Source organism: Salmo trutta, chromosome 33 (genome assembly GCF_901001165.1).
Source record: "Salmo trutta chromosome 33, fSalTru1.1, whole genome shotgun sequence".
Taxonomy (NCBI): domain Eukaryota; kingdom Metazoa; phylum Chordata; class Actinopteri; order Salmoniformes; family Salmonidae; genus Salmo; species Salmo trutta.
This window is the reverse complement of record NC_042989.1, coordinates 13522797-13538284: the sequence shown is the minus strand read 5'-3', so window position 1 is coordinate 13538284 and position 15488 is coordinate 13522797. Positions and strand designations below refer to the sequence as shown.

The 15488-nt window shown below is 41.8% G+C and overlaps 1 protein-coding gene across 1 annotated transcript; it reads right to left on the bottom strand.

Moving 5' to 3' along the window:
• Positions 1 to 1246: 1246 nt before the first annotated feature.
• On the bottom strand, positions 1247 to 2461 carry LOC115172117 (B2 bradykinin receptor-like). Its single transcript, XM_029729298.1, has one exon. It carries the CDS (start codon positions 2454 to 2456, stop codon positions 1419 to 1421), a length of 1038 nt encoding a protein of 345 aa, XP_029585158.1. The 5' UTR covers positions 2457 to 2461; the 3' UTR covers positions 1247 to 1418.
• Between the last annotated feature and the right edge of the window lie 13027 nt (positions 2462 to 15488).

Genomic DNA, 15488 nt, shown 5'->3' with positions numbered 1-15488 from the left:
CCACCTGGACAAAAGGAACACCTATGTGAGATTGCTGTTCATTGAATACAGCTCAGCGTTCAACACCATAGTGCCCACGAAGCTCATCCCTAAGCTAAGTACCCTGGGACTTAACACCTCCCTCTGCAACTGGATCCTGGACTTCCTGACGGGCCACCCCAGGTGGTAAGGGTAGGCAACAACATGTCTTCTACTCTGATCCTCAACACTGGGGCCTCTCAGGGGTGTGTACTTAGTCCCCTCCTATACTCACTGTTTACCCATGACTGTGTGGCCAAACACGACTCCAACACCATCATTAAGTTTGCTGACGACACAACAGTGGTAGGCCTGATCACCGACAACGATGAGACAGCCTCTAGGGAGGAGGTCAGAGACCTGGCAGTGTGGTGCCAGGACAACAACCTCTCCCTCAATGTGAGCAAGACAAAGGAGCTGATTGTGGACTACAGGAAAGGTGGGCCGAACAGGCGGGTTGTGAGTTTCAAGTTCCTTGGTGTCCACCAACGAACTAACACACCAAGACAGTCGTGAAGAGGGCACGACAAAACCTTTCACCCTCAGGAGACTGAAAAGATTTGGCATGGGTCCCCAGTTCCTCATAAAGTTCTACAGCTGCACTATCGAGAGCATCCTGACCAGTTGCATCACCGCCTGGTATGGCAACTGCTCGGCATCTGACCGTAAGTCGCCACAGAGGGTAGTGCGTATGGCCCAGTACATCACTGGGGCCAAACTTCCTGCCATCCAGGAACTATATGATAGGCGGTACCATCAAATTGTCAGAGACTCCAGTCACCCAAGTCATTGACTGTTTTCTCTGCTATCGCACGGCAAGCGGTACCGGAGCGCCAAGTCTAGGACCAAAAGGCTCCTTAACAGCTTCTACCCCCAAGCCATCAGACTGCTGAACAATTCATCAAATGGCCACCGGACTATTTACATTGACCCCCCTCCATTTGTTTTGTACACTTCTGCTACTCGCTGTTTATTATCTATGCATAGTCACTTCACCCCTACCTACATGTACAAATTACCTCAACTAGCCTGTACCCCTGCAAACTAACTCGTTACCAGTACCCCCTGTATATAGCCTCGTTATTGTTATGTTATTGTGTTCCTTTGTATTATTTTTTACTTTAGTTTATTTGGTAAATATTTTCTTAACCTCTTCTTTAACTGAACTGTTGGTTATGGGCTTGTAAGTAAGCATTTCACGGTAAGGTCTACACTTGCTGTATTCGGCGCATGTGAAAAATAAAGTTTGATTTCATTTAAAGAAAACCCACAGTAGCACAAGCTAAATACATTGTAAACACAAAACACATTCACAAGTATTATCATGCTGTTACACAAAACAGTGATGCTAGTGCAGAAATATATGCTTTAAAATGACATGGTTATTTGGGGTTTATAAATCATACCTTAGTGGAGTCTGTGTACTTAATGGTGGAGATGAGATTGACAGTATGATAGGACTTCCTTCCCTTTCCACAGCACATCATCTGTCTACATACCCCTCTTGCCCTCTGCTTAAAGTGCTTCCCCACAATCACATACAGAAAAGGGTTCAGTGAGCTGTTGCTGTAGCCCAGGTAGGTAGCCAGTTGAGTGGTGATTTCTAATACATCCACCCAGCCGCAGCCAGAGATGACCTCATAGTGATACAGGGTATCCAGGAAGATGACGACCTGGTAGGGCAGCCAGCAGAGGACGAAGATGGCCTGGACGATAAGCACCAGGTGGGCAGCCTTCCTCTCTGTGCCTGCCGCCGTCGTGCTCCTCACCCTGCTCGCCTGGTTGTCCCGTAGGACACTGATGATGTGGTAACTGCAGAAGGACACAACGGGTATAGGAACCAGAAAGCCCACTATGTTGACGGTCAGGTTGTAGCGCAGCCTCCAGCCGTCGTGGGGGTATGCCATGTAGCACGCCTCCACCCCCAGGTGGGGGAAGAACTGGACAGATCGGAAGAGCAGGGCTGGGAAGCTGAGAAGAGCACCCACCACCCAGACAACGAGGCAGATCCCGCTGGCCCAGGCTGGTTTTCTTCCCCTGCCCTGGGACGACAGGGGACGGGCCAGCACCAGGTACCTGTCCACACTCACCAGCGTAAGGAACAGGACGCTGCAGTAGTAGTTCATCCCAATGACAATGTTTACCAGCTGACACATAAGCTCACCAAATGGCCAATGAAACTCCTGTATGACCGCAACCACCCAGAAGGGCAGGCAGGACACCATGAGGAGGTCTGCAGCAGCCAGGTTCCCCAGGTAGATGTCTGCCACTGTGCTGTGTCTCTTCTGGAAGCAGAACACACACAGCACGAAGGTGTTGCCTACCATTCCCAGCAGGCAGATGACGGACATGTAAACTGGCTGGATGGAGTACACCCAATCCCAGGCTGCTGTGTGGTTACACTCCATGAAAGGGTCCACCGACCAGTTTGAGACCATTTCGAGAGCTGTCTGAAGAGAGATTGTGTGTGTCAATGTTGGAGCACAATTTTATATTATAAAACATCAAAAAAGCTTTTAATTATGTCAATGCTACTGAACATGTGTACCACAACTTCTTTCATTTCAAAGTAAAGTAAACTGCTACCCTCTGGTTCAAAATAAAATTAATAATGTGCTAATGGACTGGGGAGGAAGAGAATGGAAGGGCTAATATTGATATTAGTGAGAGTACACAGGCTCTGCGTGCTGTTGCCTTGTGAAGCACACCTCAGCTCTTTACATAAACCACCGTGATGTACAGTCATCTAAATGGCTCTGCAGGCAACAGATGGTCCTTCTCTCTTATCTGGATGACATGGAGCACACTCTCTGTGGAATGACTCTGTCTACACCTCCCTCCCTCTGTACTGTAAGTCGGCACAGCTTCACCCAGTGGAATCCAGAGAGTATGTTTTCAGTCTCACAAGAGAAAAGTAAAAGTGCATGGGGTACTCGCTCTGTGAGCTCTGTCTACACCTCCCTCACTGTACTGTAAGTCAGCACAGCCTCAGTGGAATTCAAAAAAGTGTGTTTTCATTCTATCAAGACACGAGTAAAAGAATGGGGTACCTTACAGTGAATGGGGGAGAATATTATTGTAGGTTACTCAGTATCAGTCTTTTTGACTGAAGTACCTAGGAGTACGATAAAAAAAAATTTGACCCGGCAGCAAAATGCTTTCCTCTCTGCTCCTCATCAATTACTTCACCCACACAATGGTTTCAATTTCAGTTTCAAATTGTATTAGTCGTATGTACAAGATAGACATGGTATACACTGTACAATGAAATGCTTACTTGCAGGTTCCTTTTCGACAATGCAAAAACAACAAGAAATAATAAAAGATAAGAATATGAACATAAAGTAAATGGCTCAGTAGAATAGAATAAACATTTTACCATAAAATACAGGAAGGCACACTTTAAAGTACAATATTAACACATGTATAAGGGAAGGGGGATTGGGGGGCAAGTGTTTAAGTACATGTAAAAAAAATAATAATCTTAATATTTATTGTCTCTCAGATATAGGACAGACACTTCAGAACAAACTGATTTTATTTTGGGACTATCTATTGTTCCATGTATGGAATTTGTTATTCTATGTGTTTGTATGGGCTAATAGCAGTAAGGACAAAAAAAATTTGCATCAAATTGTATATTTAAAAAAATGTGATACTTCAAAGGGGTCTTAAAATTCTTAAAACTTCTGACTTTCTTTACTGCAGCGACCCCTCAAAATGCTTCCTGAAGTCGACAATCAACTCCTTTGTTTTGCTGACGTTGAGGTAGAGGTTGTTGTCCTGGCACCACAAATGCGAGTTCACTTACCTCCTCCCTATAGGCTGACTCGTCGTTGCTGTCACAACTGCTTCTGCTCTTCCTCCCCCTGGCGGCGAGGGGCGCCAGGATCCCCAGCATTACGCACTCAAGACACCATCAGTATGCACACCTGCCTTCCCCCCATCACACACATCAGCAATCATTGGACTCACGTGGACTCAATTACTTGTGTCATTACATTCCCTATATCTGTCTGTTCCCAAACTCTGTTCTCTGCTTCTGGATTAATTGTCTCATGTCCGTGTTACCCGTGTTCTGACGCTGTTCCTGTCTTGTTTCCTTGTCTGTTCCCGAATAAATGACTCCCCGTACCTGCTTCTCCTGTCCGGTGTCATTTTTTACAGAATCCCGAAGCCATCATACGAAGCTTCGGGGAGTACTGGCGTTCCGGTTGGTGGTGACGTTGGTCCTGGGTCGCTGCCGATGGAACCGGGGGTGCCTAGTCAGCTCGCCGGGATTCCACTCCCCCGCTGGCTCGAGAGGTTTTGATTTCGAAGTTTAAGACCCCTTGAAGTATCAAATAAAAGAAATATGTCCTTGTTTTTGAAAGAAAAGCTAATTCTGTCTATAATGGAGTGGCAGCACAGTCACCGGATCTCAACCCAATTGAGCTTTTGTGGGAGCAGCTTGACCGTATGGTACGTAAGAAGTGCCCATCAAGCCAATCCAACTTGTGGGAGCTGCTTCAGGAAGCATGGGGTGAAATCTCTTCAGATTACCTCAACAAATTGACAACTAGAATGCCAAAGGTCTGCAAGGCTGTAATTGCTACAAATGGAGGATTCTTTGACGAAAGCAAAGTTTGAAGGACACAATTATTATTTCAATTAAAAATCATTGTTTATAACCTTGTCAATGTCTTGAATATATTTACTATTCATTTTGAAACTCATTTCATGTAAGTTCTCATGGAAAACAAGGACATTTCTAAGTGTCCCCAAACTTTTGAACGGTATATTTGATCAAATAATTTTGGGCCTTAGACCACACAATCACATTGAATAACAGATTCACTACATGGAACAACAGTCCCAAAAACATATATAAAGGAAGTTTGTTCTGAAGTGTTTCTCCTACATCTGAGAGATATACAGTTGAAGTCAGAAATGTACATACACCTTAGCCAAATACATTTAAACTCCGTTTTTCACAATTCCTGACATTTAATCCTAGTAAAAAATCCCTGTTTTAGGTCAGTTAGGATCACCACTTTATTTTAAGAATGTGAAATGTCAGAATAATGGTAGAGAGCTTTTATTTCTTTCATCATATTCCCAGTGGGTCAGAAGTTTACATACACTCAATTAGTATTTGGTAGCATTGCCTTTAAATTGTTTAACTTGAGTCAAACGTTTCGGGTAGCCTTCCACAAGCTTCCCACAATAAGTTGGGTGAATTTTGGCCCATTCCTCCTGGCAGAGCTGGTGGAACTGAGTCAGGTTTGTAGGCCTCCTTGCTCACACATGCTTTTTCAGTTCTGCCCACAAATGTTCTATAGGATTGAGATCAGGGCTTTGTGATGGCCACTCCAATACCTTGACTTTGTTGTCCTTACGCCATATTGCCACAACTTTGGAAGTATGCTTGGGGTCATTGTCCATTTGGAAGACCCATTTGCGACCAAGCTTTAACTTCCTGACTGATGTCTTGAGATGTTGCTTCAATATATCCACATAATTTTCCTGCCTCATGATGCTCATGAAGCACAGGGATGACAGCATCATGTTGTGGTGGTGCTTTGCTGCAGGAGGGACTGGTGCACTTCACAAAATAGATGGCATTATGAGGATGGAAAATTATGTGGATATATTGAAGCAACATCTCAAGACATCAGTCAGGAAGTAAAAGCTTGGTCGCAAATGGGTCTTCCAAATGGACAATGACCCCAAGCATACTTCCAAAGTTGTGGCAAAATGGCTTAAGGACAACAAAGTCAAGGTATTGGAGTGGCCATCACAAAGCCCTGATCTCAATCCGATAGAAAATGTGTTGGCAGAACTGAAAAAGTGTGTGAATGAAAAGGGTGTTGCAAATACTGCAGAATGAAAAGGGTGTTGCAAATACTGGACATTTCTGCTGTACTGTATATTTAGTAATCTCCTTCAGTCCCATGTTATGGATGTGTTGCATGCCAAGTCTCTCTCCATTCAGAGACATCAATATCAAGCCTGTCTGTCGGTCTGAACTTCATCACATCATCTTGCAAGTCTTGAAGTTCTGTCTCCATAGATGCGTCTGCAAACACATTCACAGTCCCTGTTCTATTACCAATGGCAGTTAGGATAGGTGATATCTGGCAAACAAACATGTACTACGTTGAAGTTTGAAGAGGTCAGACTAAACATACCCAATTCTGGTCTCCCCATCAATGACCGTTGGTGAGCAGCCAGGAGGTGAGGCTGGAGGTAAGGATTCTCACAATCCTATAGGATGTATTGTCGCCGCTATCAGAATCCTATTGGACTACTTTTGGACAATTATAACTTTTTTCTTAATTGATCCCAATAAATTATAGTTTGTCATAACATGTTACAGTACAATACGAAGGGATAATCAACAAGGGTCTATGCGTTCTATGGTAAATAATAAATGACGTGGAAGGTGTGTTCCACAATGTGCTAGCGGAGTGGAACTGACCTTCCACGGATATCAGGAATCAAGGTAAGACCCAAGTGCAGACTGTGAAGTAACAATGTTTATTGTAACCACAGGAGAAGGCAAACGACAGGTCAAGGCAGGCAGGGGTCGATAATCCAGAGCAGAGGCCAAGGTACAGGATGGCAGGCAGGCTCAGGGTCAGGTCAGGCAGAGGTCGGTAATCCAGAGGTGGAGCAAAGGTATAGGACCGCAGGCAGGCTCAGGGTCAGAGACAGGCAGTGGTCAGGCGGGCAGGTACAGGTTCAGGACAGGCAAAGGTCAAAACCAGGAGGGAGAGAAAAAGAGAGACTGGGGAAAAGCAGGAGCTGAGAAAATCGCTGGTTGACTTGACAAGCAAGACGAACTGGCAACAGACAAACAGAGAACTCAGGTATAAATACACAGGAGATAATGGAGAAAATGGGTGACACCTGGAGGGGGGTGGAGACAATCACAAGGACAGGTGAAACAGACCAGGGCGTGACAACGGAGTTGTATTATTTTCCAGAGAATGTATAGAGCCCTGTGTTGATTATTCCTTTTATACCATGGCTATAATTTAACACATTTGCTGCTAGAAATGTGTTCATTTGCCTGTAGAAATGTGTTCAACAGATACTAGATACTACAGTAGTTGCTGTGGTAAGCAAACAAACAGATTTGCTAGTTTAGCTCCCTAGAGTAGATTGATGCACCGGTGAGTCAATTTAAGTAACATAATAAAAAAATCCCCATCAAAATCCATCAATTATGATATGTTTTTTTTGCATTGGATGCATCTCAATCCACCGCATCAGCGGATGTCGCATCGCATCTGCAGTGAAATTGGCTGAGCAGAGCAGTTTTGTCAGACCATGAAACATCACAAAAATAGGTATTCTCATGACGAACAAACTATTATGACCACTCTATGGAAAGGGGAGACTCACAAACACGATGGTGTCAGGGGACTCATCTAAAGTCGGTAGCATTTATGTGCGAACGTCTGTTTGTAGCATCCGAACCGTTTGGCTACAAACTACTATGACCCCAATGTGAAAAGCGGAGATTCTCACAAAAATTATGGTGTTCTCTGTTTTGCTCTACGACCCCCATTAAAAAAGGAATGGAAGTATGAAGGTACTTTTGTGCCTATCCAAAAAAGGGGTTAAATATGTGTAAGAAATATATATATTTCCTGAGCTTATATATATATATATATATATATATATATAGTAGGACAAACACATCAAAACCTTGTTTCTTATGATTTATTTTTTCAATAAATGTTTAGTTATTTATGAATGTGTTATTCAATGTGTTTCTGTGGGCTATAGTATTTAAGGCCAAATCAAATGTTTAATTTTTTTATACCTAAAGGGCTCCTAAAATTCTAAATCAAATACTCTCAAATCCATGTATTGGTGTGAGGCCAGTTACATTAATAAAGAGTGCGCACCTAATTTTCTCTGCCATTTGAGTTTGAAAATTATAGTAGATCCTAAAACCGCTGGCACATATGACAAAATCAATGGTACAAAACCAATGATATTGATCTGTTTTAAGCAAATGATTTTGTCATTGTGATTACTATAAACCTTTATACTAACCTAACTAATCTTTAAAAGGATGTTTTGATGTTTAATCCATTCTAAGGCTGCATGTTGGGACTCTAATGATGATATGACAAAATTCACAAGCTGCACACACATCATCAGTCTCTCATTCAGAATTTGGCAAGCACTTGATAATATTCCCACCAGGCCTCAAATTTCCCTGTTGCATCTCCCCTGTGTGCCCCCTAAAAATATGTGTGGCCATTGTGCCCTTGGGCTGAATATTATAGGCTAATTCTAATTCCCTTCTCCTGGCTGTAGTGCTCCAAAGCCCCTCTCACTCACATGGCTCTCTCAGATGTAGCCGTCACGTGATCGGGTCCTTCTCACAGGCATTTCAGCTAAGAAGTAGGCTACAAGTGAATGAAGACAGACACATCAGGGATGAAACTGTGTGCGTCCCTCTTATTGAATTTTCGAGATACAGTACCAGTGAAAGTTTGGACACACCTACTCATTCAAGGGTTTTTCTTTATTTTCTTTACTATTTTCTACATTGTAGAATAATAGTGAAGACATCAAAACTATGACATAACACCTATGAAATCATGTAGTAACCAAAAAGGTGTTAAACAAATTAAAATATATTTTATATTAGAGATTCTTCAAATTAGCCACCCTTTGCCTTGACAACTTTGCACACTCTAATCACTCTCAGCGATGAGGTAGTCACCTGGAATGGGGCGTAGTCACCTGGGGTGGCAGGTAGCTTAGTGGTTAGAGTGTTGGACTAGTATCCGAAAGGTCGCAAGATCAAATCCCGAGCTGACAATGTAGAAATCTGTTCTGCCCCTGAACAAGGCCGTCAAGGCTGCCCACTGTTCCTAGGCTGTCATTGAAAATAAGAATTTGTTCTTAACTGACTTGCATAGTTAAATAAAGGTTAAAAAAATGCATTTCAATTAACAGGTGTGACTTGATAAAAGTTAATTTGTGGAATTTCTTTCCTTCTTAATGCGTTTGAGCCAATCAGTTGGCTTGTGAGAAGAAGACAGCCCTATTTGGTAAAAGACCATGTCTGTATTATGGCAAAAACAGCTTAAATAAGCAAAGCGAAACGACAGTCCATCATTACTTCAGGACATGACGGTCAGTCAATGCGGAAAATTTCAAGAATTTTGAATGTTCGTGCAGTCACAAAAACCATCAAGCGCTATGAGTTTGGGTTCATTTTGCAGTTCCTACGGCTTCCACTAGATGGCAACAGTCTTTAGAAAGTTGTTTGAGGCGTCTATGATGAACAGAGACCGAACAAGAAGGCTGGGAAGTTGTAGACCCATCAGTTCATTGGCGCGCATTCATGTGAGAAGGGACCTGTGTTCCAAAAGGTTTTTCAAGACACAGGAACCGTCCGGTTGGAATATTACTGAAGTTTCACATTCAAAAGGCCCTGAAGATTGATGCTTTACAACGTTTGCCATGTTTCAACGAATGTAAATAGATTTGTTTTTTACTTTTCTTTTCGACGTGCTTCCTACATTTGGAGTAGCTGAACTGAACGCGCGAACAACAAGGAGCTATTTGGGGGACCAGTACGGAGAAAAAAATGTATGAAATGTATGCATACACTACTGTAAGTCGCTCTGGATAAGAGCGTTTGCTAAATGACTAAAATGTAATGTAAAAAAATGGACATAAATTATGGAGTTTATCGAACAAAACAACATTTATTGTGGACCTGGGATTCCTGGAAGTGCCTTCTGATGAAGATCATCAAAGGTAAGGGAATATTTGTAATGCAATTTATGATTTTAGATGACTCCAAAATGGTGGCTATCTGTATTGCCTAGTGTATTTTTCTGAGCGCAGTACTCAGATTATTGCAAAGTGTGCTTTCCCAGTAAAGTTATTTTGAAATCTTTCACAGCGTTAGCATAAAGGAGATGTTCATCTATAATTCTTTGAATGACAGTTTAATATTTTATCAACGTTTATGACGAGTATTTTTGTAAATTGTAGCGCTGATTCACCGGCAGTATTGGAGGCAAAATATTTTCTGAACGTCACGCGCCGATGTAAAATGCTGTTTTTAGATATAAATATGAAGTTGATCGAACAAAAAATGCATGTATTGTGTAACATGATGTCCTAGGAGTGTCATCTGATGAAGATCGTCAAAGGTTAGTGCTGCATTTAGCTGTGTTTTGGGTATTTGTGATGCATGCTAGTTGCTTGGAAATGGCTGTGTGGTTATTTGTGTCTATGTACTCTCCTAACATAATCTAATGTTTTGCTTTCGCTGTAAAGCCTTTCTGAAATCGGACAACGTGGTTCGATTCAGGAGAAGTGTATCTATAAAATGGTGAAAAATAGTCCTATGTTTGAGAACTTTGAATTATGACATTTTGTGGTTTTAAATTTGGCGCTCTGATTTTTCACTGGCTGTTGAATAGTGTGGGACGATTTCATCCCACCTCCCCTAGAGAGGTGAACCAGGTAAGCTAGTTGAGAACAAGTTCTCATTTACAACTGCGACCTGGCCAAGATAAAGCTAAGCAGTGCAAGAGAAACAACAACACAGAGTTAAACAATAAACAAGCGCACAGTCAATAACACAATAGAAAAAAGAAAGTCTATTTACAGTGTGTGCAAATGGCATGAGGAGGTAAGGCAATAATTAGGCCATAGTAGCAAAGTAATTACAATTTAGCAGATTAACACTGGAGTGATAGATGAGCAGATGATGATGAGCAGATGATGGTGTGTAAGTAGTGATACTGGTGTGTTAGAGCAGCAAAGTAAATAAAAACAATATGGAGATGAGGTAGGTAGATTGATGGTGTGGGGGTGCTTTTCTGGTGACACTGTCAGTGATTTATTTAGAATTCAAGGAACACTTAACCAGCATGGCTACCACAGCATTCTGCAGTGATACGCCATCCCATCTGGTTTGCGCTTAGTAGGACTTTCTTTTGTTTTTCAACAGGACATTGACCCAACACATCTCCGGGCTGTGTAGAGTATATTTGAACAAAAAGGAGAGTGATGGAGTGCTGCATCAGATGACCTGGCCTCCACAATCACCCAACCTCAACCCAATTGAGATGGTTTGGGATGAGTTGGATTGCAGAGTGAAGGAAAAGCAGCCAACTAGTGCTCAGCATATGTGGGAACTCCTTCAAGACTGTTGGAAAAGCATTCAAGGTGAAGCTTGAATGCTTTTCAAGCATTCAAGCTTAAAAAGCAAGGCAATGTGAGCAGGACCAGCGGTTTGCTATACCCCATTCCATGTATTTGGCTAAGGTGTATGTAAACTTCTGACTTCAAGTGTATATATATATATATATATCATGTAGGGAGGCCAAATTTCTGACCGAGGTCGGTCCCTCTCCTTGTTCGGGCGGCGTTCGGCGGTCGACGTCACCGGTCTTCTAGCCATCGCTGATCCATCTTTCATTTTCCGTTGGTTTTGTCTTTATTTTCTACACACCTGATTTTCATTATCCAATTCCATGTTCATGTATTTAACCCTCTGTTTCCCCATGTTTGTTGTGCGTGATTATTTCTATGTTCAGTTCGGTTCATGATGGCTGGTTTTTCCACGGGTGCTGTGTTCACCCGTGCGTAATGTTTACCGTTGGTTATTGGTCAAGTGTATTTGTTTACCTTGTGCCTTTGTTTTTTGAGTAAAGTATGTTGCTCACTCATTTTGCTCTCCTGCGCCTGACTTCATGCACCAGCTACACTCGCTTTCTTTGGTGAGATTTTTAAAAATGAATATTTAATTTAACCTTTATTTAACTAGGCAAGTCAGTTAAGAAGAAATTCCTATTTACAATGACGGCCTACACCGGCCAAACCCGGACGTCGCTGAGCCAATTGTGCGCCCAATCACGGCTGTGTGTGATACAGCCTGGACTCGAACCAGGGTGTCTGTAGTGATGCCTCAATGCAGTAGCCTATTTTACATTCAGCAAGCAAGAGCAAGCGTGCATCTCTCCTCCAATAGGCTATTAGTAGGCCAAAGAAAATAAGTCTAAATAAGTGTCCAACAAGCTTTTGTAGTCTGGCTTTTCCTGGGACTCTACAAGATGTAAAAGGAATAGCCGTGGTAGCGGAGAGAACAATGAAGACAGACAGGCTGGAGATGTAGTCACAGCCGACCCGCTCATTAGGCAGAATTAGGCAGCTACTGTGTCGGCAGATTGACGAGGGCATTTTCTGAGCTAAACTGATCAAGACACCTCCAACAACAACACATAAAACCTCACATAATTCTTCCCCAAAACAATGACAATTTCTCTCAACCAGTGGTATAAGGGCTTTTTAGGTGAGCAGTGATGCCGTCCTGTGATAAGCAGTGCCCACTTTGTCAAAAGCTGGGGCAAAAAATATTTTGCTTGTCCATTTCCAGCGAGCCTCTCCAGGGTGCTGCTGGAGAGATGCATCGCTGCAGCGCTCCACCAACGTTTCGTCAAAAAATGTCAATAAAATGTATGACAATGTAATGAGACGGACACTTTTTACATCATGCAGGTTTCTCCGATGAAATAGCCTAACCTAAGACACTTTTTACATCATACAGGTTTCTCCGATGGCGCCCAATCAAATAAAAAATGCGCTGTCATGTTAACTTCCCTGGGCTAGCGTCCCACCCTAGTCAACAGCCAGTGGAATCGCGTGGCGCGAAATACAAATACCTCAAAAATGCTATAACTTCAATTTCTCAAACATATGACTATTTTACACCATTTTAAAGACAAGCCTCTCGTTAATCTAACCACATTTTCCATTTTCAAAAAGGCTTTACAGCGAAAGCAAAACATTAGATTATGTCAGGAGAGTACCCTGCCAAAAATAATCACACAGCCATTTTCAAAGCAAGCATATATGTCACAAAAACCAAAACCACAGCTAAATGCAGCACTAACCATCATCAGTGTAATCTGATGATCTTCATCAGATTACACTCCTAGGACATTATGTTATACAATACATGCATGTTTTGTTCAATCAAGTTCATATTTATATCAAAAACCAGCTTTTTGCATTAGCATGTGATGTTCAGAACTAGCATATCCACCGCAAACTTGAATTGACTAAATTACTCATGATAAACGTTCACAAAATACATAACAATTATTTTAAGAATTATAGATACAGAACTCCTTTATGCAATCGCGGTGTCAGATTTTAAAATAGCTTTTCGGCGAAAGCACATTTTGCAATATTCTGAGTACATAGCTCGGCCATCACGGCTAGCTATTTTGACACCCACCAAGTTTGGGACTCACTAAACTCAGAATTACAATTAGAAAAATTGGATTACCTTTGCTGTTCTTCATCAGAATGCACTCCCAGGACTTCTACTTCAACAACAAATGTTGTTTTGGTTCCAAATAATCCATAGTTATATTCAAATAGCTCCGTTTAGTTCGTGCGTTCAGGTCACTATCCGAAGTGTAACGCGCGAGCACATTTCGTGACAAAAAAATTCAAAATATTCCATTACAGTACTTAGAAGCATGTCAAACACTGTTTAAAATCAATTTTTATGCTATTTGTCTCGTAAAATAGCGATAATATTCCAACCGGGCAACGTTGTATTCATTCAAAGAATGAATTCAAAAAAATGGAGAATTCTCGTGAAAGCGCATCTCAGTCTCACTGTCCCCAGGCTGACCACTCACAAACAGAGCTGTTGTACTTTGCCCAGAGACAGCAGACACCCCATTCCACTTTCTGGCGGCTTTAGAGAGCCAATGGGAGCCTTAGAAAGTGTCACGTTACAGCACAGATGCTGTATTTTTGATCGAGATGCAACAGAAGGACAACAAATTGTCAGACAGGGCACTTCCTGTATGGAATCTTCTCAGGTTTTGGCCTGCCATATGAGTTCTGTTATACTCACAGACACCATTCAAACAGTTTTAGAAACTTTAGAGTGTTTTCTATCCAAATCTACTAATAATATGCATATTCTCGTTTCTGGGCAAGAGTAGTAACCAGTTTAAATCGGGTAGGTTTTTTATCCGGCTGTGCAAATACTGCCCCCTAGCCCCAACAGGTTAACAAACAATATATCCTAAAAACACGACAGGTCAAAGTAAAATGCACAATATGGAATGGACAACCACAACTGTTTCAGGAGTTTCACCCCATTGTAACAATCAGTGGTTTCAAGTTTGTATCTGTCAATCTTTGACAAGCTGATCATAGCGAAAATAAAATACTGCTACATTTCCCGCTGTGTGAACACATTGCAAATAGGCTCATGTTAACTCCTGATAAAGTTGGGTAGCTGATTTTATTAGAGCAATAAATAGACAAATTGATTAGTCACAGGAATCAGGACTAATAAAGCCAATGCAATGGCCTGTTTCACAAATGGTGGGCCTACTACATGGATGGGCATTCATAAAATTACATGGCAAGTCGACATGGTAGGCTACACCTTGTAAGCATGAGCCAACGTCTTTTTTTGGTCCTGTCCAGATCGGACATCTTTTTTGATGTTTTACAGACGGTAGGCTTACTACATAGATGGGCATTTCTAAAATAAAATGTTGAGGCAGCACTGTAGGCTACACCTCAGTATGTGCGGACCGACGCCTTTTGGATGTCTTTTTTTTGTGCGGTCCAGACCGGCCTTGATTTCAACTTCCGGACTGGACCAAACCTGAACCAATCACAGATGTCTTTGTTTGGTTCAGATTTTGTCCGGTCTGGGCCAGCATTGATTTGGCCCAAACATAATCATCTATAAATTACGTCTTTTCAACTTTCATTCAGAACCAAAAATGCGCCTTATTCAACATCTAGAAATTACATATTTTCAACGTATGGAAAATACATATTTTCACAACCTGAACATAAGTATTTTCAACTTTCATTCAGAACCGAAAATGAACCTGATTTCAACTTCCCGAGCATACGTATTTTTCAACATCCGGAAAGACGCCTTTTCAACGTCGTGGAAAATATGTATTTTAAACGTACAGTACGGAAAATAGGCATTGTCACCTTTTATTCAGAACCTAAATTGAACCTAACTTCAATGTCTTGGAAATATGTCTTTCAGACATATTTTCAATGTCAGTTTGCTTACTGGGACTATTCTAATTTAGCAGTGGCTGCCTTTTTTGGTCTCACCTAGGGCGGCAGAACGGCAAGGGCCGGCCCTGGATGTAGCCTATAGCCTAAGTTAGAAGCTTATGCATATTAGCCCATAATTAATTAGCTCAATGTTAGGCTTAATACTGCAATGAATATATCCAGTCAATTTACACAGCGAAAGAAAATCATAGGTAGCCTACAGTATGTGCACTCCAAAGCTACCCTATTGTTTAAGTTTTTTAGGGACAAGAAATTATCCTACTTAGGCTACAACAACATAATGTAATAAAGAATGTTATTGTTTTCAAGTGAGTACAAAACTCTAGTCTAGACAATAAACCTCAGTGAAAAGTCTACTC

What these genes read in the sequence shown, in the direction of transcription:
- LOC115172117 (XM_029729298.1), bottom strand. Translation starts at nt 2,456, where the DNA reads ATGGTCTCAAACTGGTCGGTGGACCCTTTCATGGAGTGTAACCACACA.